The 27,339-nt window shown below is 35.5% G+C and overlaps 1 protein-coding gene across 8 annotated transcripts in view; it reads right to left on the reverse strand.

Moving 5' to 3' along the window:
- nrg1 (neuregulin 1) overlaps positions 1 to 27,339 on the reverse strand; it is a 249,483-nt gene that overhangs the window by 21,346 nt on the left and 200,798 nt on the right. For all 8 annotated transcript variants that reach the window (XM_015338362.2, XM_006627090.3, XM_015338379.2 and 5 more), the window contains one exon: positions 2,283 to 2,418. In XM_015338362.2, the coding sequence (XP_015193848.2) occupies positions 2,283 to 2,418 (136 nt within the window). The remainder of the gene's footprint in view (positions 1 to 2,282; positions 2,419 to 27,339) is intronic.

Consider the following 27,339-nt stretch of genomic DNA (forward strand, 5'->3'; position numbering starts at 1 on the left):
TTTTTCATCAAATGAAATGTACTTCCTATAAACAATACAGAAAGGTAAATTCCTTTCTCATTGAACACAGCACTCAATTGAATGTTCAATGTCCTGTAACCAGTATGTGCAAAAAACACAGTTAAAAGATTTCACCTTACACAATTTCACCCAAAACATAATCAATTAAATACCTTAAATAATTTGAATGGTTTAAATAATTAAAAAGACAAGTTTATAACTTTTGGTGAAATGCACTCATAACCTCCAAAGAAGTTAAGGGAAAAACTGAACTTTGTTCAACCTACAGTACTTTTTCCTTCCACAGACTTCATTTCAATTGACACATATGTTTAGTTTGTGGTTAATTCGTGGTTTTACTGCTCAGCTAGTTAAGTAGGTACAGTATATGATCTCTCTCCCCGACACAGAACTATACATCACAAATGCTGTAAACGCAGATGTGGTCTTTGCTTTGAGAGGTATGTTATCACGGGTCTCTAAAACACACTGTGATGCCATAAACACTACAGCATGAGAGCAACGTATTTCCCCATTGATGTGGTGAAACAGATAACTAACATACAAGAGTCAATGCACAGCTTGCAACTTCTAGCAATTCTTGATCAAGTGGATTCTCTTTTTATTGCCATCAAGACATCTAGGTTACAGCAAATGTACCTACAGTACACGGAAAAGGGTTTTTCCGGGGAATCATACCCATAAAATTCCAAATTTTGAGCACTTTAAAAATCTTCTTCCATATGAACTTTCACAGAGTAGAAGATTCACAAATTATACTGTACAGTATAAATTCCAGAGAGAGATTCTTAGACGGGGTATGGTACAGGATAAGCGAGGTTCTGGCTTTCACTATTGTTTATTGCTCTTTGATTCCATTCCTTTTGCTTTTAACTGGATTAATATGTTGTTCTCATTAAAAGTGCATTTAGCTGTCCTTCATTGTTTTATGTGACTATTAAATTCTTTTGAAGCTCTCCCCTAGCAGACAGTTTACAATATAATGCAAAATAACACCTGGAAATTAAATGCAAAGAAAGAGCAGTTACTTAAATATTTGAACATTTTGGAATTTAAAACTTTTTAAACTCCAGTAGTTTATTTAAGTAGCCCTAAATCTAAGAAGATGGTTGATTACCAGTTCCTCTGCCATAAATAGTACTTCTCCATCATAAAACAAGCCATAAATCTGTTTTGATGACATGCTTCGCTCTACATTCTGCACCCAGATCTAGATATCTACCAGAGGAAATATATATCTGCCAGATATTTCACTCCTTTTAAACCACATTAACCCTATCTTCTGTAAAGCTCCCTTAGTCCATTAGCTTAACATTGCTCCTATTTCCAGTGTTTAAATTTCTTCAGGAAAAATCCTGATGAATGGTGTGCTTATTAATTCATGCTGAGGTTCTGTGGTCAAGGTCTGATCACTCTAGGACTTTACAAACATGACTTAATTTCACTTCAACAGATGAGCAAACCTCTAAAACCTAAAAGAATACATTTAAAATATAATACTTTTAAAAAGGAAATTTTGGAATAGTCACAATTGAGAAACAGAACATGCACTGAACTCACAATTGATGACCAACTTTGGTATCCTCTCTAAAGCACGTTTAAGCAAAGTAAAACTGCTCTAAAAGAAAAGAGCTGTGACATTAATATTGTATAGTCAATAGCTCCACAAAGACCAGAACCTTCACCTGTCCCACTTCTTAAGGAAGGCAATAAGGTCATGTAATTCATAGGGCTAAAATTTCCAAGATAAGAAATCTAGCCTGAGAATTCAAAGATGACATTTTGAATTTATAGCTCTGTAATGTCTTTTCTCATATGTGACAATTTTATCTTTCTCTGCTATTTGTCTCAGAATAGATAATTATTTTGACAGAAATACTTAAACTAAAATTTTCAAGAATATCCAGGCGAAGACTGGTTCTTCATTTCACCACACAAATGGACAGAAAGACAAAAAAGGGCTTAACTTGTTTGTTTCTTTAAGGGTTTCATTGAAATAAGAAATTCTGCTCTACAGAACAGTTTTCAAAAATATGGAAGAAGCATTTGTCATAATTGTTATTCAACCTGGAAAATGTTACAAGCCAGTAATATTTTTGAAGAAATATTTGTAGTCCTGTGAGTTTTTTTTTTGAGTACAGCAAAGAAACGGCAGCAAAAGGCTTAACTCCACTTAAAAGAAGTTATAGGAAGTGATCCAGGATCATGTTAGGCCTAGAGCTGTGCACATAAAAGGACTGTCCTGACTCTCGGGCTCCTACCTGCACAAGTACTTAGTATTGCCAGGAATGGCATCAAGGGTGTAGCACTCTCCTCCGTTCACACAGTAATTCTTCTTACTGTCACTACAGGGGGTGACATGGCTGGTTTTTCCTGCTGGAGGGGTGCTGGTTGACCCTGCATGGAAGACACAAAAGCAATAATGTTAATTAATGGGAGACCACATCAAGTTGGAAAAAAAAATTACTTTATATTGCCGTAGTAATAGAAGCAGTAGGTGGAGAGGAACTTTGTTACACTGTTAAAAGATTCATATATTTTAGTAATGTAACAGTAAATTCTAAAACCTATTTGAAAACTTCATACTCTAGTGGTTTCTGTTTTCATTATTTATTTATTTTTTATTCTTAAAGTCACAGTAAGAGTGGAAGACTTAAAATTTGGTGATACCGATGTAGACAAAGTAAAGATCGACAAGCTATAGTATGTTACAAATACAAATGTATACATCATATTTCATGGTCATGAGCCTGGCTTTCACTTAATGCAACTGAAGAAAATAATACAATAAAATTACAGGAATTATTTACCAGTTTACCTCATGCAATTTTCTTTAATGTTGTATTTTCTTTATTTTTTCTTTAAACATAACTTTATTAACCCTTTAATAAATTTCTTGCACAGGAATTTGTCTTTTTGCATACCCCAGCTTGCTCTCCATGAGACACAGACAGGGAGAGAAGCTGGGGTTAGAGTGCACGGTCAGCCATTTATACAGCACCCCTGGAGCAGTTGGGGTTAAGGGCCTTGCTCAGGGGCCCAACAGAGTAGGATTCCTCTGCCAACTGTGGCATGTTTTATATTTATTAATATTGCATTTATACAAGTTTTAGATTATATTCACCCATCAGAGGAAATCCATCTGGAACAAGCAATAAAATCCTATAATCAATGTCTGTGAAGGTACACTTTTTGCTAAGTTGAAGCTCATCTATTAATTGAAATGGGTTAAATATACAGTACCAACACTGGTTTTTCAAAAATAGCTTCCTTCCTGTAAGCTGAAGACCTTGACTTATCGGTACTCACATGCTTTCACATTTGCAATGCAAGCCAAGTGAATTCTGAAACAGTATCCTAAAGGAATTGTATTTCATTTGAGACCTCACCTATTGCAAATCCTACACCACTGTACCATCTTTAGAAGTATACAATCACACCATTATGACTGGGGGACTTGACTCCCTGACACCCCCACCACAGTGAACATCATTTTTTAATGTCAGGACAATGTTAACATACAGTATAGTTACTTCAAGTCTAATACATCTTAAAACTCACATTTCTTTGGACATTAAGTTTCAAAAGGCATGTCATGAGGTCCTGATATATTTAATTGCTAAAAAAACAATATCTTTTCAACCTTCTGAATAAAGTTGCTGTTTTCTAAAAAAGTTTTAGTATCTGATACAAACCCTAACAGGAGGACCTGATCATCCTGTTTCATAGATCTTTGCCATTCCTACAGTTACCTTTGATGCCCAAAGCAGAAAGATTGTAGCATTTATTGCAGAATCCTAACAATTTGTCAATTTAGATGAATTATACAAGACTGATACAGAATATACGCACTGAGGCATTCTTCACTTTATATTAGCATCGTCAGCTTTGAAGTCACATTATCATGAATCGCATTTACCACTGATGCCATCAATGATTTTGCAAATACAAAAACAGACTAGAGAAAACTCAAAAATAACGTTCTGAGCAGCAGGCTATATTGAACATCTTCAGAGAACAAGATACCCAAATTTTTACAACTTTGATGCTGATGATTAAATCTATGAAGTTAAATATATATAGTTTTCTAGCAGTATTTACTTTGAATTACAGCATTTTATCTAGTCTATAATATGTTATTCAAAAATAATAACAAAAAGAAAAGCGTAGAGTTAATTATTTTAAAAGATTTTATCAGAAAAAACATAAGCAGACAGATGTACAGTAGTACATTCATTATGATTCAAAAAGTAATTCATATAAATTCAAAATTCAATCTCCCATATAATAAAAACGAGATGACTGTTGGCAAAAAATAAATGGCTTTTTCTCTAAGATAAATTTCCTTTGGCTGATAAACCAGTATTTATTGAATAGATAATACTTGTAGGAAAAAACAAATTACAGTGCTACATATAAAAAATACATACAGAAAATAGACAAGAAAAGGAAGCCAAGCATTTAACTTATTTTGATTTTAAAAATTGATTCAGTCCATTCAGTCCCAATAAACTGCAGATTATTTTCAAATGCTGTTCTAATGAAAATATGACAGTGCCTACAGTGTCTTGCAAAATTTGCATTAGCATTAGTTTAATAAAATATTAAGCATTTTTTCTCTACAAGCAAAAGCAAAATACTCACACAAAAAAGAAAAAAGATATTCCCCTAAGGCTCACCTGAGAGTCTTTTGAACTGTTGGGATATATGGAGATACATTTCCTCGCTCCGGCCCATCACAAAGATGTTTTTCCCAAAGGATCTTTACTTCCAGTTCTTGGGACTTTTCTTTGTACTCTGACTCTAGTACCTGTCTTCCCTACTCCGCAGTGTAAAGGCCATAACTATTTTAAATACCACCCCCTCCTCTCATCTATAGACGTCACTCACAGCATCAGAGGTCTCAAAGCGTTCAAAAGCTGGCAACAGGAAAGACGTCAGCACTAGGACAGGGACTGAATAAAATGGCAGAGCTGGAACAAAATATGCGAAGGACAATCACACATCAGGCAAAAGGTGATTGTATGTGTCACAAACAAGAGCGGTGCCTCAACTGAGACGCACATTTGCATTCTGTTCCCTTGGGACCAGAGCTGATTTGAAGCACGGAAATATGCCTCCAAAAAGGCTATTACAATGAATCAATAGCAATCTTCAATGCATGCCCCAGGCCCCTCATGCACAGCGAGAGAATGCCAAGTGTGATTTCTCATACTAATTGTTCCATTTGCCAAGAGCTTCACAAGAGCTAATCTAATCAGGAGAGGTGGGATCTTGCTGCTCACCTATTTCTGGTTTTTAAAAAAACACTTCGCTCCCACTTGGGCCTTTTCCAAGTCCAAACTGAAGCTGAAGTGTCGCCCCATTCCTGATGCAGTTTTGATCAAAGTATAGGAAGAAGTGCTAAGAAGCAGTTGAGCCAATTCACAATCTCAGATGACTTTAACTGTATCTATCATGGATATCAAAGGACAAGCATTTTAACCTTAAATATTAATGTTCCACTACATGAAATACCTTCTTCTACATTCAAAGTACTATTTCAAACATGAGAAATTATTTAAAAAGTGGAAAATATAATAATCTTTCTTCCTGATGAAAGTACTTGTCTTGATGCTCTTATAAATTGGACACACAGATTTGATTTTTAATTTGGTTTATGTACTGCAATACAGCAATGACTAACATTTATCAACAAGATGTAAGAATGACATGCAACATTTTTAATCCTTAAACAGTAGTGGATGTTAGCTAATGAAGGATAGTGCACAACATTCTCACTCATGATATAAAGATTTCAGAAAGTAAACTTCTCAACTGATGGATTCAAAGTCTCTTAGAGCAGTATTAATTTAGTGTTTTTTCTTACTTCTTCATATATTATAGAGAAAGAGAAAGCCTTTTAGTGCAAAGCAGCAAATTATTTATGAAACATATCCCATAAAAGCACAAAAAGGTAGTAACCTTTTTTTCTTGCACTTTACTTTTTTCCAATTGTAAAATGTAGCTTATAAAATTAACCTGTCACAGCTAGACATTCAGTTGAAGAAGAAGAAGGGAAGGGGTTTCTGTGTAAATGTTGCAAACACAAGTTTTTAAGTAAGTAAAACTCACACAAAGTATGAGTAGAATGAGTATACTCATACTAAATAGCCTTTATTTTATAACAGGCTACATATAAAATGTAAACTGTTGTGTTCTAATGAAGCTGCCTAATTCCATAGCAGATGTGTCCTGATATTAGAGCATTCTTTACACTAATCCCAGCACCCCAAAAGCCACAACTATGAAGAACTCAAAAGCTAGATCATTACAGACACTGCACCATGTCAGACACACACATTTGAGTATGAGGGACAAGTCTCTACAAAGAGTTCAGCTGTTAGCCAGCACACATACCACTGACAATCTACAGTACTTCCTGAAGTTTAAATCTAAATTAAATAGAATTCATAGGAGTTTCAGGAATTATTAACTAGTTTGTTTCTTAAAAAGGGTTAAAGTGTGGTACGCAACAGTTTTGAAAAGCCTTTTTATTAGACCTCTTTCACTAGTTACATTTAACCATCTACCTGACTTCATTCAATTAGCACTTTGGCATTAAAAGAAGTCTTGCTCTGTCAGGCACAAATAGTTTTAAAGTTTGTAAGACTGCAATCTGCTTCTGTGTGCAATTTTAGGAACATTTTAAGCTTTTTTCCTAAATACAATACATTGAAAATGTCATGCAATGCCATGGGGCAAAAATAATGATAGAAAACAGAACGATACATGAGAAAGAACATGTCAACAAGACAGAAGCAACCATTCCTTAGAGTTTTTTGATAAGAAAAGTGTAGTCAAGTATATATAAATGTGCATGCCGAGAGAAGAGAGCTACAAACAGGGATGCCCGAGGTCTTTTAAGTGATTTGCTGAGAAGAATAGCTTTTCTAAGGTTAACATTTTTCATATAGAAATAAACTGGATAGTGGTGACTAAAAAACATTAAATGAAATACTCACAGATTTTTTAAACTCATTGTCCTCTTAAACTCTAATTAGTTTATTTAGCTCATGATGGACTCTAAGTCATTTAATATTCTTCTCCTTCATTTCACAGCACAATCACGAAATCAATCTCAGCTATTTAAAATTGAATGTTCTCCCACTTATTCAGGGTGTTTGACAGGTCGTGTGCTGGGACCTTTACTATTTAGTAAGTACCTGTTTCTTCTTGATTGGATTAGTCATATAGATTATTAATGGCATTCAATGAAGGAGACCATTTGGTTAGTAGTAGCTAACTGATCTGAAGATTTCATTCTGCCACTTCTTGAAAGAAGCCAGGAAATTGCCTTCAACAACATGGCTAAGTCCTGGTTTCAGACTCACAACCTGTAGAGAAGGGACTCCTCCTAGCAGCACTGCTATGCTGAGACTTCTAATGTGTTCTTCTTTATATGTGTTTGTCTGATATTAACATGTGGATGGTTACAAAACCTATACGGCTGAGGATACTTTTCATTATTCTCTAACATCAGATTCAGAATGCAGGTGACTTTACTGTTGCTTGTGAAAACAAAATCCTTGATGGTAGTTAGAAACCTTGGTGTTAATTAACCTTGTGAGATCTTTTGAAGCACGTTTGGAAGGTACATAAGGGTATCTTTCTACCACCTGTGTAACATTGCTTATTTAATGTTTAATCCCTTTGCCTGTCTGTTGCAGAAATAATTATTTTTTTTATTTTATCTGCATTTGACTACCTTAATCTCACTTAAACAGCTATGTTTTTATTAAAGCTTTCATGTTTCATTTAGATTTACTGCTATTTTTTGGTCAATTTGCTGTTTTTTTGTTTTTCTCTTTTTAAAAATATATTATGCTAATTGCATATGTGCTATTGAACAGTACTTTGAATATTTGCACCACCAACTCTTAGGACTAGAATAGTGAAAGAATGATGACATTAAACCATTCAGATCATAATTCTACCACATTGTGGCAAAAGATTTTTTAAAAAGAGGTGTGTTGTATCATTTTACATCGTATATCTATATGAGGAAGACCCGCATTGCGCTTGAGGGTTCATTTTTGAAGATGCAAGGTATCTAGTTACAATGCAAAAGAGCTGAGCACTAATTTCTGATAGGAAGCAGACGCTAAAATCGATTCTGCCCCAATTTATTTTTGCTGGCAAAAAGAAACACAAAACCTGAAGTCAAAGCTGGAATGCTGCAAAGACAGAAGCCTGCATCCTCTGCAATTCTGTCATCTCAGCTTTTTTTGCCAATCTGGTGTATTAGAAGATTGAGCCGTATCTAAAAGGAGGCTCCTACATAATGTGGTCAAGGGTAGATGGCAAAGCAGTGCACCAGTACTGCTGATTCACAATCACACACTGCAGAGGTACTGTAGAATGAAAAGACAGCCCCCACAGAGAGTAGGGATTTGAGACAAACCCATAATTGGAAACGAGACCCCCTCAGAGCTTGTCCTCCTCAGCCTGAGTTCTAAAACTAAATCCTCAATGAAGGAGTCAGGCATAGGGCTGAACTAGAACTACTGTATTAAAATGTAGTTTAAAGAGCCAAGGGCAGGCAAGCTTGTCGTCTGAGAGGAACAGAGTCATGGCTGTGAACTTCAACTAGCACATTAATTTTTAAACAAAAACCATTCATTATGCTGCGTATAAATACAGCAAATCATATGTAATTTTACAGTGGAACCAATCCACATAAGCAGCTAACTCATAAGTGCTTTAAGTGTTTTGGAACAAAGCTTCTGTCACTGGAGCAAAACTGCTGCATTTAAGGACTCTGAATCACTGTCCACTCAAATGACACAGTCTGGAATTATAGCAGAGGTGTTTAATACCTGATGAGGAATGAGTAAGAACTTACTGGCATAACAGTTATCTAGAAAAGGGACCATGAAGCATCCATAAGCCAAAAATGATGGAAGATTCATTCTCGGGTAATGACAATGTAATAAACCTAATTATATATTAAACTGTAAAGCTACAAAAAACGAAGATGGCTTTGAGGGTTTTTGTGTTTATTATAAGTACATGACTACAAAGTACCATGGATTTTACACCTAAAATAATCTCTCCATGTTTTATATGTTATCTTTATAAGAGAAGTCAGGATACTTCACTGCAGTACATTTTAACACTTTCCATGAGAAACAGCTATGAAGCTTTGCTTTTTGAATTTTTTTACATCTGTGGTTCAAGAGGGTTTTAAGTTAAGTGATTCTGGCTCACCACATAGAGTTTCAGCTTTATTGACTGCTTCATTTACACCCTGACACTGGTCCTACATGACGTATTCAGACTTCACATTTGGAACTCAGGTTGTGGTAGAAGGCCTCGTGAATTTTAATGAGGTCTCCCGGTTGTAGTGGCAATGAAGGTCACAGCAGAGTTTTGATGTCACACTACCCCTGTGATTTTTTCTGTCTACAATGTTCAACACCCAGTAGCAGCTTTTCAAAGTAGCTAAAACACCAATTTTGAAATTCATTTGAAGATCTCACTGCAAATGAGTTTGCTGGGGGAAAAATTGTGCTATGACTATAAATTAGCTCAAACTTTTAAATACAATCCACCATCCCAGCAGGTATCTTAGTGAGATAGAAAACAGATAGACTGTTTCAAATGTTAATAAAAGTCAATTGAGCATTGTTATTCAGCTTTTTCATGTATTTACAGTCCCCCTAATGGAAAGCAACATCTAGTATAATAGGAATAACATACCTGAAGAAGGCTCCACTGCCAAAACATTGTGTTTCTTTTCTTTACCTTTCAGCATGGAATGAACCTTTACCCATTCCTATTTAGTGAAAAAGCCAACCAAACAGTACAGTACAGGGCTGGATGCACCCTCTAATATAACCTCCTTAGTCTCTTCTGTACCAATTGTTAATCCTTCTGGCCAGGAAAACATGTTTTCATTCCAGGGTAACTTCTATATTCAGATCAATTCCCAATGAGATTCAAACTACAAAGGTCTGTTCTGGATGTGTAGATTATGTGATAAACACACATCTCTCTGAATGATTCATTGAATGGCTTGATTGTTGTGAAATCAATGTCATCTTGAGATGTAAGTAGTTAAAAGAGTCTTCTTAAGACAGTGCTGGGAGAGACTGTAATTCCTGAGTCAAATTAAAGATGAATGATAGGTCAGTTTTAAAATAAGAGCCTACTGTATGTGTGATTGCTACATATTTGTGTTAAGAATATATATTTTCTTAATAATCAGGTGCTGTGAATTCAAATATATATATATAAATTATTATTAATTTAACAAAATGTAAGTGCTAACCGAAAGATCAAATTGGTTAGATGGGCATTTTTGTAAAAAGATAGCTACAGATCTATGTGGATTTTTTATTACAGCACTCTTTGTTATTAACAAATGTGTTTTGCTTTCTTGAAACACTGATTAAGTTAAATCAGAGGAAAGAGGAATGTAAGTAATCAGAACACCTGGTTTTGACTGGCTGATGAGTAAAAACAACAGAAAATACTGACTTTTCAAGTGTGTGGTTAAGCTATCTGGTCCCCCTTTATTTAGAAGCAATACAGTGCTCACAATTAAAAGAATAAATAAAATGTTAGAAAGGTGCTTATTTAAAAACAGGGTTCCATTTTGAAAATATAATAATTCATTTTGCTATGTAACAGATTTAGTTATTGTAAATAGATTGTTTAATAGAGTATTTAGTTAATTTATTTTATATAATAAAAAAATTGCTCCCATTTCCTACTGCAAACACATGAATAAATGGGCCACAGCGCTTTCAAACATTCTCATTCACTCATCAAGCAAACACCAATTGTAAAAGCAGGGAAATGCCGACATAGAATGAAAAAATATAACTTTTTAAATTAGGAAAACCATATAAGCTGTTAATTACTTTCATGCTGCTCAAATACTCAATTACTTTCAATTTTGTGTCACGGTGTCTGCATGCAAATAGGTGCCTATAAAATCTGACGTCTCTTGATAAGGTTTTTGTTTATTTTATAACCTTAACAGCTAAAGAATTATAAGTTATGAATAACTATCACAAAAAACAATATTCCAAAATATGACCTGATGCAAAACAGAGTCTTTAGATATGGCTTCTGTACTATGCAAAGGGAGAAAAAAAAGAGAGATGGATCTGGAGTCTGAACTAGCACACAGGACGTGATTGTATAAACACATCCCAGTGTACATGCAGACATCTCAGGGTGACAGACTGCCTAACACCTTACTGCTTTAGCTGTAAGGAAACGGAAAACATTATGTGAAGTTTATTTATCCTTATTTAGAAAGCACTGTTTGAAGGAAAGATGAATGGTTTTGCAACAGTGTAGTCCTCCCAGTCACAGTAAAAGCCTCCAGGGCTGTTCTCTCCCAGCAATCTGTTGAGTCATTAGCTGGCACTGAGAACCTGATTGCTCTCTTAATTCTTCCTCCTGCCCCAGGCCCAGGCTCCATTTCCAACATATGGAACTGTCTAGGACTTGACAGATTCTTACGAGAAAGTGGCCACGAAAACAGTGGCAGTGGAAATAAATCTTAACACCAGGAGACAGTCTGCAGAAAGCAATTGATCTTTTGATCCTTCAACAGCACGGTATAATTTCAGAAAGCTCTGTGGGAAATACAACCTCTTGATTCTATCTTCAGTTTTATGTAGAATTCCCAGATTTTTACCCCATCTTCAAAAAAATAACCGTGTGATATACAGTAGGAATTAAACTGAGGATGTTTTCTGACCACTCTTATTTTACCACAACTTCACTCTGTTGGTCTAAAACTGTATCCTTTCACTGACATAAAAACAGAGTCTGAATGCAGAATAATTGACATTAACATTGTTTGACTGTCATAAAAATCTCACACCACATTCTTAGAAGTGTTTGGCAATAGTATCAACTAAATAGTAACAGTAGTAGAAAAATCATCCCGGGCTAGAAGAATTGATCTGAGATCATATGAAGATGCAACATTTTAATATCAAATTGGAATTCAATTTAAAGCACACCTAACAAAACGTTGAAGTACTAGCAGTAAAGTGGGGGGGGGGAGAGATGATTTAATAAAGATTTTATGAAAAAACTGTTATTTTAAGCTTCTGAAGCGACGTTCTTTTATTCATATTCTGCGCATAATTGGCAGTATACTTTAGCAGAGATGACATGTCTAAATATTTATACTTACAATTGTTATTAATAATCATAACATTAACCACATTAATGTGCACGGTTGCAAATCAAACACCACAGGGAAGTGGGTTCACAATAACCTACGACTAACAGTTGCAGCTAGATTACAGTAAATGGTTTCAGTTCAAGGTGATGTACAGTATGTACTGGTAAGGAAGCAGGACAGACGCACAGACACACACATAGATACGCACACACTCACACCAGGGCCAGTTTTTCCTGAAGCCAATTAATCTAAAGTATAAATATGTCTTTGGACTGTGGGAGGAAACCAAAGAACCCGGAACAAACCCACGTGGAAACGAGGAGAACAAACAAACTCAGCACAGATTGCACACCTGCTCCAGAACTGATCCTTGAACCCAAGTCCTGCAAGGCAGGAGTCCTAACATTGCTCTACTGTGTATTGTGAAGAATATTAAAAAACTGACGTAATATACGTAACAACTAGCTGCGTTAAACTTAAAGGGAGCTGTTTTATTTTTAAATCCTTTCTTGGTATAGTAAGTACATTGCAATTACTGTTAAAATAACTCTCACAATAGTTTCATGTGTGGCTTTTGCTGTACTCAGTAAACTGAGCTCTTCTTTAATGACCTTCTTTAAAACTGTAGTTTTCTCAGGGACACATACTGCAGCAACATGTCCTCCGCAAACAGAAAATAGAAATTTCATTACCTTGTAAAAATACCAGACAAGACAGATGTATTGCAGTGAGGGATAATCAGGAGAAGTGTAAGCTTTTTTTAAGTGCAATGATTCTTTTTTTAAAATATTCATGTACATGGATTAAATGGGCAACTTTCTTGTTAGAATAAATCAGTGACCCGCATTACCCATTACAAGCAGCCTTTTAATGGCCTTTAAATGGTAATCCATACCTTCACTGTGCAAACAAGTCTCCAAGGTAAAGTGAAACCTTCAGGAACAAGACCAATAAAATATAGTTATGTTGTCTCTTCCTTTAGCCTTTATCTTATCCTTTGTATTCAGCTGCTAGCGACTGCCTGATTAAACCAAGCCACCAGCAAAGCTTTAAAAAACATGGGAGGGCTTCATACATCTTATGATGCAAACATTCAAAAGATATTTTAAGACATCAATACCAGCCTTTGCCATTTCCCTCACTGACTTTGTGGTTCATCTGATGGAACTGCAGTTTGGCTTTTCCTGCCATTTCCATGCTTTCTGTTCTAAATCTAGGGATCACTTTCACAGTGCTGTCAATACCAAACTCTCGACAGCACCATCAGTCTCACACTTGACAGCAGATTAGGAAGAAATCCTTCCTGATCTATGAGCTTCAATTAACTGGATTTTGTTTTTTTATATAACCAAGATTTGAAACAGGGCATGTACATTTTTTATTTTCAATTGTTTTTCTACAATATCAGGCTTGCTCATAGAAGTAAAGAAAAAAAAAGCAAATTTGTTTAAAATTCAGGTAATTCTTACTATAACAGCTGTTCTCATCTGTTTGAACAAAGATTCCAAAACCTGCATGTGCTTAACACAAGTTTCTTTAAGACAGAGACTCAACATATTCAAACAGTGGTGACTTTGCGTGGTGGTTTTTTGAGTTTTAAAAAAAACAGTGTTTTTTATACTCTTTGAAAATAAGCCTAAAAATGTCGTAGCCATCATACTTAATGACTAATTTGCAAAGTTAGATTTTCTAACTTCCGGAAGAACAGAAAAAAAAAACATCATTTAAAATTAAAAACAGATGCAACATCTTAATTATTGCAAGCTGAATAATTCAGCATCTTTTGGAAGGAAAGTTAAAAAAAGACTCCGTTGTTAAGGCTTTCTAATTTATAAAAGTACATTTTATTATATAAACTATTTCTTTTTCATAAGAAATGATAAAGACTCCAGTAAGAAATATTACTAACTAACCTTTTTAATATAAATTGTAAATCCACAAGTCAGACAAATCTATAATGTAACAATAAAAGCAATGCTTTGGGAGTGTAAAAGCCCAAAGGCTTCTCTCACAGAATGTAGAATCAAAGACTCATCATATTTCATTGTACCAAACAATCAGAACAATCAGATAGGACAAACAACCATGACCTACAGGTGCTCAGAAGGACATTAAATTCCTTTCAGAGCTCAACAGACAGAATCTATAAGGAAATATTGACTTTTCAGCCTTACAGCTGGCTGTCAGAAACTTGTGACATGACAGGTAAAATTTCATTACTCTCAGTAATGTACTCTTTGCTACTTTTCCTTTCTTCTTCCTTAATACCCAGTGAGAAATGCATTAATCAAACAATGAGCAAGAGGTTATAAGTCCATTTTTCAACAGTAAACAGGAAACTTTTGCAGCTCAGATTAGAGGCGGTAGAGACTTATGTAAAGATGATGCCCATATACATCAAGCCGAAGGCTCCTTTTGCTATTTAAGCAAAATCACTACTGTAACATCTGTCAATTCGCATAGAGAGTACAAATTGAGAGTACATGATATTAGCACACAGTTGTAAGATAGTGGAAATGTAAATTACCAAAGCAGGAACTCAGCGAGAACACACAAACTCCAAATTGAAGTGCTGGACCGCAGCACTGCGAGGCTGCAATGCTAACTACTGCACTACCGTTCTGCCCACTTTATGTTTTTGTATATATTAAAAAAAAAAGATTTTCGCTGGGCTGTGGTTGTAATATAACTTGATTCTAGGGTCACAAATATGAGCTTTAGATTAAGAGACAATCAAGAGACAATCTAGAGATAGAAAGCAAAAATGGACCAATAAACACATAAGATGACAAAGGGGAAGTGTAAATAAAAATGAAATATTGAAAAACAGATTCTTAAAATTTCAAAACAACCCCATTCTATGAGATGTACTGGATGTGTTATAGAGCAAGAAAAGTAGTTTCACCTCAAAATGACATCACACTGGCAACGTCTGCAGGCAAGGAGGAATATCCTCATTGCAGCAGAAAGAACAAACAAGAACCTCTTTTCTCTACCATACATCACAGATGTCAACAATTCATTTGCTTTTAGTCCATGGGCAGGTTCAGTATAATATAAGCTTGCTCTACATTCTAAAGTTGCATCTTAAATGCAAAAATAAACAAGACATGATTCTAGATAAGCAGCAACATTTTCACTATGTAAGGTGCTTGTAAATGATGCAATAAAAAAGAAATTGAAACCAAATGCATACAATGACGTTTACACATGCATGCACTTTAGATTTGGCCATTCTTTTAATTATACTGAATACAAGAACCCAAAGTAAGTAAAAATGGTTGGGGGAATTGACAGAGTTAATCCTACACATTTCTAGAGGATTAGCACACTCTTCAATCTTTTTCAGTATCTGTTAAGATGCTTAGCAGATGCTTACAGGAGAAAGTAAAAATACAAATGACAAGAAAAATGAATAGGTGAGGCCAGCTCAGGTTAGAAGTGGAATGCAGGACAGAGTAAAAGCAATATTTAATGTTACAATAAAGGTTTGAATCATTGTAGACCATATGACCACATAGAACCATAATGTATATACTGTAGACCATAAATGATATTAGCAAGGTATAATATTATCAGTCACTGGTAAAGTGTTCATAACAGAGTGAGAGATTTCCTAGGTATTGTTAACACACATGAATCGTGAGCAGATGCTGAACAGAGTTCAGAGAAGTGTCCTAGCACATGTCATTGAATGAGAGCAGGCTTCCATGAGAAGCAATCGTCTTGGCTCAAACCAGAGTGGCCTTGAGCCAAGATGGCTGTTGATTGACTAGTGACAACTATTGTGTTAAACTGCTGGACATCGAGAGTCAGGCATTCAGAAAAAAATGAGTGGAATTTCACAAGAGGTAAAGGAACTTTTGGGAAGTGCTCCTGTGAATTAGTTACGCCCTTGTTTAATTCAAAGAGTCAAATGAGTCTAGGCTCCAACAGGGAAGAGACAGGATTTTAATCTGGATGATGCCGTATTAGGGATGTCAATGTTTGTTATGGAGCAGTGTCCCTAACAAAACTGTCAGTTGGAAGGAGGGGAGACGTGGAATGGGCTGGCAAACCGACCTGTGGGATTTGGTGGTGATCTAAGTGAGGCAGCTCTAGAAGATATACTGTACCACAGGAAACCCCACTGAGCTGACTCAGGTTCCAGACATGCGGACTGTGTGATGGCTCATTCGCCAAACCCAACTGTGATGTTGTGGGCTGCTGGGAATAGGACTGGCCTGCTAGATCAGGAGGTATGAGCACCTGGAGGGAGGAGGCACTGCTTGGCAAGGTGCCAATGCAACTTCTTCACCGGCTCATGTTAGAAGTGCAATGCAGAACAGAGTAAAACCTATATTTAATGTTACAATAAAGGTGTGAATCACTGTAGACCATATAACCACACAGGACCATATATGGACCATAAATGACATTGAGCAAGGTGTAATAGCAGTAGCAGAGACTGCACATGTATCCGTAGTAATGACATCAGAGGATCTGAAAGTGACGGCTCTTCCTGTTACTGGTGAACACTTTTTCACAAGCACTGGATTGGTCAGCCGCTAAAGGAAATATGAACAGGGATTAGACCCTCATGAGAGAGGTCAGTTTTATCCTAGTCCCTAGTGAACAGTGAAAGAGAGGACATCCTGAAATAGAGGTTAGAGAAGACCAATGTATGATTTATGATCTTGAAGGGGAATAAAGCCATAGTGACAAAAGTAGTGTCAAATCACTAAATATGCCATGAATATAAAAATTTAATGGAACAATGATGATGTCGGTCACAAGTCATGAGGTCATGGTTAGCTGAGAGGTAGCATTGTCACAGTATTGCTTCAAAATCCTTATACCATTCACTACATCATAAAATAGTTTCGTTACTGCTATAATACACGTCTTCCAGAAAATGATTTTACATTTATAGACTGTTGTTATCTTATCACCTGCTAATATGAAGATATCCCTTTATGCTAGGGTCATCAAACAAGTATCTGGGCTGCATGTATCAGACTATTGAAAACTATATATAATATATAATGTATATAATATGCATAATTTATATATTTTAATATATAGAAATATATAAATTATATCACTAAAGGGAGTAATTATTTTTTTCTAAATATATATATATACTGAAGGGGATAATAACAAGTTAATCTATTTAAGAATCACATTCTTGCTTTTTCTAATTGTGTGTAGAATTCACCCCTGCTTGCTCCTTTGGAACCCACACAGTTATGCAGCTTCCCATCCAAACTTCCCATCCTTTAAAAATCAGTTTTCTATACAGTCTGTTAATATACAGAGACTGTATAGTGACACTATACACTACATGACTGCCAGGTCAAATAATGTTGAATATGACAAGAGAAGACAAAAGAATATCTGTATAAGCTGTAGACATGAAAGCAGTGTGTCACATACAATCAACGAGGAATTTGACAGTGCAAAGGGCACACTAAAGGACAGACTGTTTCTGAAGCTGATTTGTTTGTAATGGGTTGTCATTTCATTTCACTCTTAACTGTGAGAATAAAGGAGAAAGACAAAGACTATACAGTGACACACAGCACATGAGCAGCGTGTAAAGACTAAAAGGTAAGCAACACAAATAAAAGGGCATCCTGGATATCTGATGCAATCTCTGCAGCCCATTAGTCACCAGCTGCAAGATACTGTATGTCCTGCCCAATCAGAATCTACTTTACACAAGTGTTCTAATTTAATGACTTTATTTTCACGATTGGGCCATGGGCCTGCTACATCAATGTCAACCCTGAAAAGGAAGGAAGCGCACCAGTGTCATTTTTCAATTATTGATGAATTAAATACAGCACATGGCCCCGTCTCAAGGTCTGTCCATGGGATGAATCATCATTACAAAATAGTGTGCAGTCCAAATATGAAAGTAAACAAAAAGTCAATGTGGTGCTACTGATGTCATAACATAAGCCACGTTAATCACTACAAATCTAAAATCACATTAAAATTGGCAGTCATGCCAATGAAAATTAAAATCAATTATCTTTTATATACTGTAAATCTATACAAAATCATTATTTCACTTTGGCTTCTGGGAAGGAATTTATGCAAAAGACTCTGAGCACTTTGCTGGCAAGAACCCAAATTTACAATAAGTCTAAGCACCACCTCAAAGAATAAGTGTACTGAACAAAGACAGTCTGTTTCCAAACCATTAATCAATAAAACCGGCAGTGGACCTCTTCATTAAAGACCCCAATATATAGTGAACAAGAGTGGGAAAGACATACTGTAGAAACCTGTTCCATACAGTATAGCAGCCGGTTTTTGCTACTTGTTTTTGATACAAGTAAGAAGGGGTAATTACAGTAAGTAAGCTAAGCAACATAAATATATTGTAAAATCCAAACTTTCTGCTATTTTACACATACATACACATGTGCAAAATGTGAACTTGAATTGTCACAAAAGCAAACCAATTAAAATCCCACAAACATGTAAACATGCAGACATTTAGTATTTTGTTGATATAGTTGATAGTCCACAACAGTTGCTGAACTGCTTATGAATTATAGGTGTCACAGAAAGTAGACCTAAAGAGACATTTCAAAATGACAATCTGTTACAGTATGGTAATCAGTGTAATTTCGATGTCAGACAAGTTTGACAAGCTGATTCTCTTCTCCTACCTCTCTGCTTAACATGGATCTGTGCAAAGCAGGTTAATGTTCACAATAACCCACTTCACATCATAATCACCAATAAAAGCCACTTTGTGGACCGCGAGACTCTCGATTCATTAAGAGGTGTCCAATCACTTTACACTTCCAATCTCAGTCCATAGTATCCCAGAGGACCCTCATCAAGCGCACAAAACTTTCCAAGCCATCATACCATTGTCTGTGAAGGTAGAGCAAAATGAAATGTCAGAGTCCATAAAGACAAAGCTACCGATGCAATAAACAGTGCTGCATAACAAAGAGCTCATTTAGGACTCACCATTAACTGTGACTTCCACTTCATCCATTGTAAGTGAAAATCTAGAGCCAAAAGGACTTCACAGGGGTCTTTTCAGCAATGCAATTACACAATATGACCTGTTCTGTGCTTCTGATACATTCTTTGCCTTTGAAGCAACCAAGGTGCTTGTGTGAATCATCAGGCAAGGAATTAGTTTTAGCAGAATTTACAGTTAGTTAAAAAATCAAGACCATAAACAGGCAAGATAAGTAGGTAATTCCAGGAGGGGCTCACCAGTGGTGCTGAGTCTACCTGTAATCTCATCCGCACGCTCACAGCAGGTGTCACTTTGTGAGTGCTCTCCAACACTTCCTACTGGGACTGAATAGAAGGTTAATTAAAATGGGGGAAGGCCAGCACCGTACAATGTGTGAGAGGACTGTGCTGCACAAAAAGAATTAACCTTCAGCGTTTGTCCTCTTCGCTCTTGACAGTACACAGTCCATGAAAATGTAAGTTATAGCAAGTGTTACGGTGAGAGGGAAGCTATTTTAATAAAAAAAAATATATAAAAACCATAAAAAGTAATTTACAGGTAGAGGAAAAAAAAAGTAGCAGATGTCATGTCTTGACTGACTCAGCTGAGGAAAGCTAAATGATGGGTTCAATTTACCATACCAATTTGCCTCTAAACCATGTATGAGATTTTATAATTGGACTCTGAAAACGATTCAGCTACTCATGGGATTATTAACACTGTAGGAGGGGTAAAAGATTGAAAAATATGAGCACTGCTAAAAGAGGTTTCGCAACATAGTCCCTGAGTCTTTTGAAGATTTTACTACCTTACTTTAATTACTGATTATAAAGCACTTTCTATACAGTAGTACGCATATTCATTGATATTACACAATCAGCATTTTTTAATATCAACTTCAAGTTCACTCACCCAAGAGAGAACCTTGCATAAAATAACCCTAAGGAAATTAACATGGGTTGTTTCTAAATACTTGGTTACATCCAAAAAGGGTTCTAAAAAAAAAAACATCTGTTAAGACAAGTGGTAACAATAGCCTAAACCAGGCAGAGAGGCATCCCAGTTGCATGTAAAATGTACAGTAAGCTATTGGACAGATTGACTTTGCTAGGGGGTTGAATGAAACTGACTTACTCATGATCCATTACATGGCTGGCGGGAGTCCAGTACAGCGAATAACTCCAGAGTGCAAGTCTTTAGACCCTGCTGTCTGGATACTCACTGCAGAAAACCCTAAGGCAGGACCACACCACAGCAGCTGTTGTCAGGGCTGCCCCCAAAAGACACTGCAAAGCAGCTAAGACCGTTCTGCATTAGTCTGATACTGCAGCATTTTAACACCATCCCTCCCTCCAGTCCTGTGCGACAGGCCTGGCTCTGTGCTCCTCTGCTGTAGGGAGGATTGATGAAAACCAGTTCCCTCAGGCACACTGCTTCTACTTGATGAGGGGAGAGACTACCCATATTTCTTTTTATAGTAATGCAAATAAAAGGCAAATAAGAAGCCACACTTGGCTGCATATTTTTCCATGATACGCCAATGCAAATTTAATGATTCCTGTGATTAAATCATAGGTGATTTGTTTCCTCTAAAAGGAAAATAAAATTATACATATAACATATCATACTTCTTTCAATAGTTAAAGCATAAGGCCTAGATAGTCTGACAGGAGTTTCTTAAAATAGACTCCAAATCCCAATTATATTCTGTGTGTGCTATAACCTATACATATCTATTAAAAACTGTGCCCACAATTCAGGATTCCTAACCTTCCTAGAATTATTTACCAATTTAACGTTGTCTGTGAATTTGAACTGAGCAGTAAAGACCCTCTCAGCCTCATCCATCTCCACAAAAATATGGGAGCAGTAATCTGAACTCTCATCAGCACATGCATCTCTATCAAGGTGTGACTGTATCATGCTGTGTATAAAGCTTAAACATTTCCCCTGAAGATGAAATGATGTCAGAGATTATACCTTTACATTCATTCTGAAATGAAGTTTGATTGACTTGCTTATTTGCAGATAATTTTTTCAGAGAGAACCTATTGTTCATTGACCCCCTTAGGCATGTTTTTCTTCAATCGTGTTTATTGGAAATTCAACTGGTGCTCTGGTGGAGAATTGGTAGTTTAAGGCTTCATTCATTTTGAATCTTGACTTTTTGGAAAGAGCAAAATAAAAACTAGATCATAGATGGCCTTAGCAGTGAGGAGGATTATTTGCAATCACACTGGGTTCCAATACCAGGTGGCACACTATCAAAAAGGTACTGTATGTATGAAAACACTGTATAGCCCTATAAACTTGCTTTGGATAAAAGTGTCATATATAAATCTAAAACCATAAAAAACGCAGGTTCTAGAAACCACTTTGTGATACAGTTCTTAATTTTACCCTTTTGAAAATAATCTTTATTTGTATTCGTAGTATGAGTCAAGTAAGCAATTTTGTTAAACAATTTAGCCTGTTACTTACATCAAATGTGATAAAGGATTCAAATTACTTCAAGAAAATTAGCATATTGTTTGCTTAAATAAGAATGTAAAAATAAAGTTTTATTCATTAAGTTTAATGTCATGTATATTGTCACTTATTATACAGAAATATAACAAAATATAAAGTAATGTTTTTTTAAAGTGAGTAAAGTTCCTTTTCGTTTAATTTATTTACTGTATAGTAAAACATCATAAGCTGTTTAGCAGGCTGTCACAGTATAATATGCCAGTACAATACAAATTATCCTCCACTGAAAAGTTAATTCAGTGTACCAATTCCATATTAACCTTCTTTACTTCCAATGTGAGAATCACCTTTATAATCAAAAAATGTAAAATCAGCCTTATTAACCCAAATGTGTGAAACACCAAATGTCTGCATATGATGCAAACTGTTCCTATGTACCTTGGAACTTCAATCAATACAACAAGAAACAGAAATATAAATTAACTCATCAACAAGATAACGAACCGTTCTTTCATGTGACAAACTGTAGAAACAAAAATGCAAAATGTTCTTTCCCTAAGTCTCCTTATTTTTTTCATGCTCTCACATCTTCATCTTCAGAATTTCTCATTTTATTATTTGTAATGCAATTACTCTAAATGACACACAAACAATTCCTCCTTTTTTATATGAATGAAATTGGCAAAATATTGGCAAAATACATGCTTTTCTATTTAGCTGTTGTAACCTTTACAGAATGCATGGAATATTTTGATACATTTAAAAAGGTTCTCTTTGAGAGATTACAAAATTAGCCAGTATATCTAGAAAAGGCATGTGAGCACAATTTTGAGACAATACCTAAACATAACTAAACAACATAACAACATAAAACTAAAATGACTTAGAAACCCACTATCCTTGCAAATAACTGTGCAGACCACCATAAGAGACAGGTACTTTAATTTTGTTTCCAAAATAAGAAATCCTTTTGTCCACATTAGGTTGCAGAAAGGAACTCAAAAATTAATGTCACTCTAAGGGTGTCACACCTGCTGTTGAAGATGTGCTGCTCCAAGGAAACATTGCAACTAGCTGAAGAGACCTGCAAACCACAATCCTCACTGGGGAAGGAACCAATCTGTACTCTACGCTCACAGCCCTTAGTAGATTTAAGGGGTAAAAAAAACTGTTTGGTCTAATGTTCATCCCTTCCATCACTGATAATCAGGTGTCTTATTTGAACTTAATGATACTCATCCTGGTCATTGTTAATTACTCACACACATTAGCAAGAGCAGAAACATAGAAACAGAGGGGGGAAAGCATAAAACTGAGCTATATCTATAAAATATAGTGGCCAAAGTTTCAATTTCAAACTGATGGCATAAGATTCCAAATAGACATGTTTACATGAATAAACAAGCAGTGAAAAAGAAAAAAATAGTTTGGCTCTTTGTGCAAATCAGCATCACAGTAACTGTGTATATGAAGCATACCATATGAAATCAGAGCTCAAACTCAAAACAACTAGACAGAACTGAGTATCCTAGCTCTCTGTGTGTTATGAGACCAGTCTAGCTCTTGTGAGGTGATACAGTACCACAGGGACTGTACCCTTTAACTATACCCTTTAACATTCTTCTCCAGAAAAAAACCCAGTCCTGATAGTTTTCAAACTATCAGGTTCCGAATCAGGACACTATAGCAACATAGTCAACCCTCTAGGTTCAAATGCCTTCAGACAGCCTGAAGCGTCCAACACATTTCAGTCACAGACATTCTAATTTATATCAGAATATTACACGGAACTGGGATTGATCACTAACTGAATACTTTCTGTCTTATAAACTTCAGCAGTTAACAAAGTATAATTAGTTCTCTTAAGTTCTATTGGCTACCCTTTCGTGACATCACCTTTCTTGCTTTTTAAATGGTGGAACTAAAATTTGTTTATTCAGCAGACCTTAAACAAAACAATCAGTCATCACCTGGAAAGTGTTTCACTAAAACTCACCTCTCTTTTCTACTAACACTAATGAGCAGCATTCTGAGAGTTTGTTCAAAGAACCAGCCACAAAATAGAGCAGTTTGTATAGGTTTCAAAGACAATAAGATGACAGATTGAATCAAAGCTCTTCCGGGGTTCTCTTCTCATTTACTAAGCGACAAGGGACCCTAAACAAATCATGAGAACAGCAAGACTGATGCATCAGAAAAAAAACTACAAATGCCTATTTTTGCTTTATCAATAGTTTAACTTCCAGATGTCATCTAATTTCACCCTAATTAAATTAGAAAAGTGTTGCTTCAGCTAGTCTTTAGCCTTGACAATGAATTAATTAGGCCCTTAACCCGCTCTCAGAGAGCTCCTTACTTCAAAGAATGGAGTGCAAGACTACTTTTTTCTTAATTTATGCCTAATACTCACCCCAAATCAATATTCACTAAAGCCCTGATACACATTATTAGCACAACAGCCTAGTGTCTGTATCCCATGTGGGTTAAGGCTAATGTGAAATGATAGCAATATGGAGATTGCATTATATCATCTGCATATTATATATACAGGTAGATTATTATTAAACACATGTATTAATAAAAATGTTTTATGTGAATAATGTGAAAGCTGTTTTTTATTTTTACTTTTGAATCATCCATTGTTTCATTTTAAGCCACTTCTAGTGGCAAGCAGTGCAGATATCTGCTTAGGGAAATTAAAGATGCTTACATCTGAGTTTTATATTGAACTACTGAAGAATGCACTGCTGTTCTCGAAAGGACAGAATTCATTCCCACATACTAGGTGCCTTCAACATCAAATTGACTCACAAATGTTCTCATAGAAAGAATGCTCACAAATATTAGACATGTTAAACATAAGATTAATTTATTAGAATTCAATTTGGATGGACTTTAAAAGGTGCAGACTAAGTCACTCAGACTAATAGAAGAATATGACAAAATGATTTGTTTTGTTGCAGAACTATAAATCTATTGTTGCATTCTGTATATACTGTATGCATTCTCAACCCCAATTGTTTTATCAAAATGCATTATCTGGGATGAAATAAGCCTTAATATTAAGTGTTGCTCTTCTTTCTCTTTTATTTCTTAGGGGATTATAGGACATTTAATTAAATGCTTACTTAGAAATTCTTTTAACATCACCATATTACAAACTCATTTTTTTTCTTTTGTGAAATTTGCAACAGGTACAATTTTCATTTGAAGTTACTACTTGCCACGATATTAAAAGGTGGGTGTTAAAAGTCAGTGAAAGAATAGTCTTTTATGGACTTGCTAGATTTTTATTTTTGGTTACAGGTTGTATATGAAACTAATGCTAATAAAAATGAGGCTCAAAATGATATTTAACCATTACACACACACTGTAGTCTCTTAATCCTTTAGTGCTACAGAAAAAAAAAATACTCAATCATTTGCATACAATTACAAAACATTGTGTGATGGAAATATGTTGAGTTAAATGGTACTTATTAATTCAGAGAGTTCTAATTGAAAATCTGACTAGAATTTCTGTCCTACATACTTCAATAGCCCATGCACAAAAAACCAGGAATTCACATAATGCATATAATCCACCAGATGAACAAAAAAACAACAACTAATCAACAAGCCAGCTGATCTGCTTTATAAATATGACAATGAAGAGAAGACCATAAAGGAATTACTTTGTTCCCACTGCAGTCAGACATGCAAAGCCCCACGACAGTCCCATCAGACAGGAAATGTCATCTATCTGAGCTACAGCAGGAGAATTTGTTGAGGTGAGTAAATGGATGAAGACAAATCAGACCTTCTCCTGGAAGTGTATGGTGGGGAAAAGCAAACTCTTCAAACGGCTAGAAATTCACCTCTGTTGAGCATCAGGCATAGCAATATACTTCCTAGCCATGACATCTAATTAGGTCTACAGATGGGGTTCCATGCTTCTGCTGTTGTCTCACATCACCAGCACGTATTGATGAGAATGAGCACAGCAAGACCACACATACAGATTGTACTTTATAGGCTATAAAAATGACCTGTGAGGCTCAGTCAGCTCAAAGAGCTGGATGAGTTATCAGCACACCACACAGCCTCAAGGAAGAGCTATAAAAAAAATGAGCTACGGCCACAATTTGTACATGCAGGCCATTAAAGATTTCCATTGTGGTAAATATTCCCATCCTGGCACAGCACTCTTAGCACAGTTTTTACTTGTAATCTCAACATTTCATAAATTCATGCATTTTGTATTATGGAAAAGTATTTATATAACCACAATTCTTCATGTTGCTGTAAGAAACATTGAGCTGAATTAAAACAAATGTATGCCTCTTTACAGGTGGTTTTTCTAATGCTATTTCCACGTGCGAGTATCATTTTTACATGTTATCATTGTAATATCTATCATTATTCATTCTTAAGAATTAGTTACTTTGATGATTAATTAAAAGCTCTATTTTTAACATAATTTAATTAAATCACTATGCAACCTACAAGTAAACAATACATAAATTAAACTGCTTACTGTAAAGTTGTAACCTTTTAGTTTAAATAGTCTAAATTCAAATAAATTACGTCTTCATTAAAAGGTATATTTCAAAGTATTATTTCTCATTCAATACATGGACTTGAAAAAACTTGAAACTACTGAATATAAAAACTTGAATATCTACTGAGACTTGCAAATGAATTTGTTTGAATTTTAATGTTGCATCAAATGAGCCAATCTAGCACGGACATGCTAAATCTAAAATCTAAAATCTAAATTATGCTCATGGTTAATTATGGGAGAGGAAGAAAAGGAGCTGTCCTTGTCTACAACAAAACCTGCTACTGGGGGAAAAACACTTTTAATTTAGTTGGCAATATAAGAATACCATCTCATAATTGATAACACTGACGTTAATAACTTACTTCCAACAATAAACATTGGTAGTTGAAATGAAGCGTGACACATTTAGGCCACCAGTTTTAGGCCACCATTTAAAATGCACTGCTACAGTACAGAACAGACATCATAAAACAACAAGAATGGAGAGAAGCAATGAAACTGCAATGAGGTAAACAGATGACAGATTTTTCTAACAAACAGTGGGGAACATTTCAGAACCTCAACAAAAGGGAAAAGAAAACACCCTGCTTCATAATGAGGGCTGTAAAATGTGCAAAGAGCTTTGAAGTTCGAATTTCCACTATAACTGTCGATAAAACCCTAGCACCTTTTCCAAAAAGGAAGTGCATAGCTGAAACAACTTGCCAACTAAAACAAAAATGTGTACAAAATGGCACAGAAATATAAGATTCAGTCACATAAAAACACCTAGAAAGATAAAAATCAAAAGTTTTACTCCAGATGTTCCTCATATTGTGTAAACTAAAACCAAAGGAACTATCTTTATTCATTCTGTGCCATTTCCCTGTAACATGCTCATCAGTCTTTACTGAGCTCTAGCATGATTTTGTCACAGCACTGGAATAGCACAATCAATTTGTCCAGACTGTGTTCCATTTCCTTTGCTAAACTGGGTGATTTCCCAGAGCTAGACAGGTACACAGCACCACTGTCAGACAGCAGAACAATAAACTGTTCTGACACTCTTGAGAGACATGCAGTCTTACTATTGCAAAAAAAAAAACATCCTTAACAAGGCATAAAATAACACATTTAGCATAATACACATCAATTTTTCTTTCA

Source organism: Lepisosteus oculatus, chromosome 3 (assembly GCF_040954835.1).
Source record: "Lepisosteus oculatus isolate fLepOcu1 chromosome 3, fLepOcu1.hap2, whole genome shotgun sequence".
Classification (NCBI taxonomy): Eukaryota; Metazoa; Chordata; class Actinopteri; order Semionotiformes; family Lepisosteidae; genus Lepisosteus; species Lepisosteus oculatus.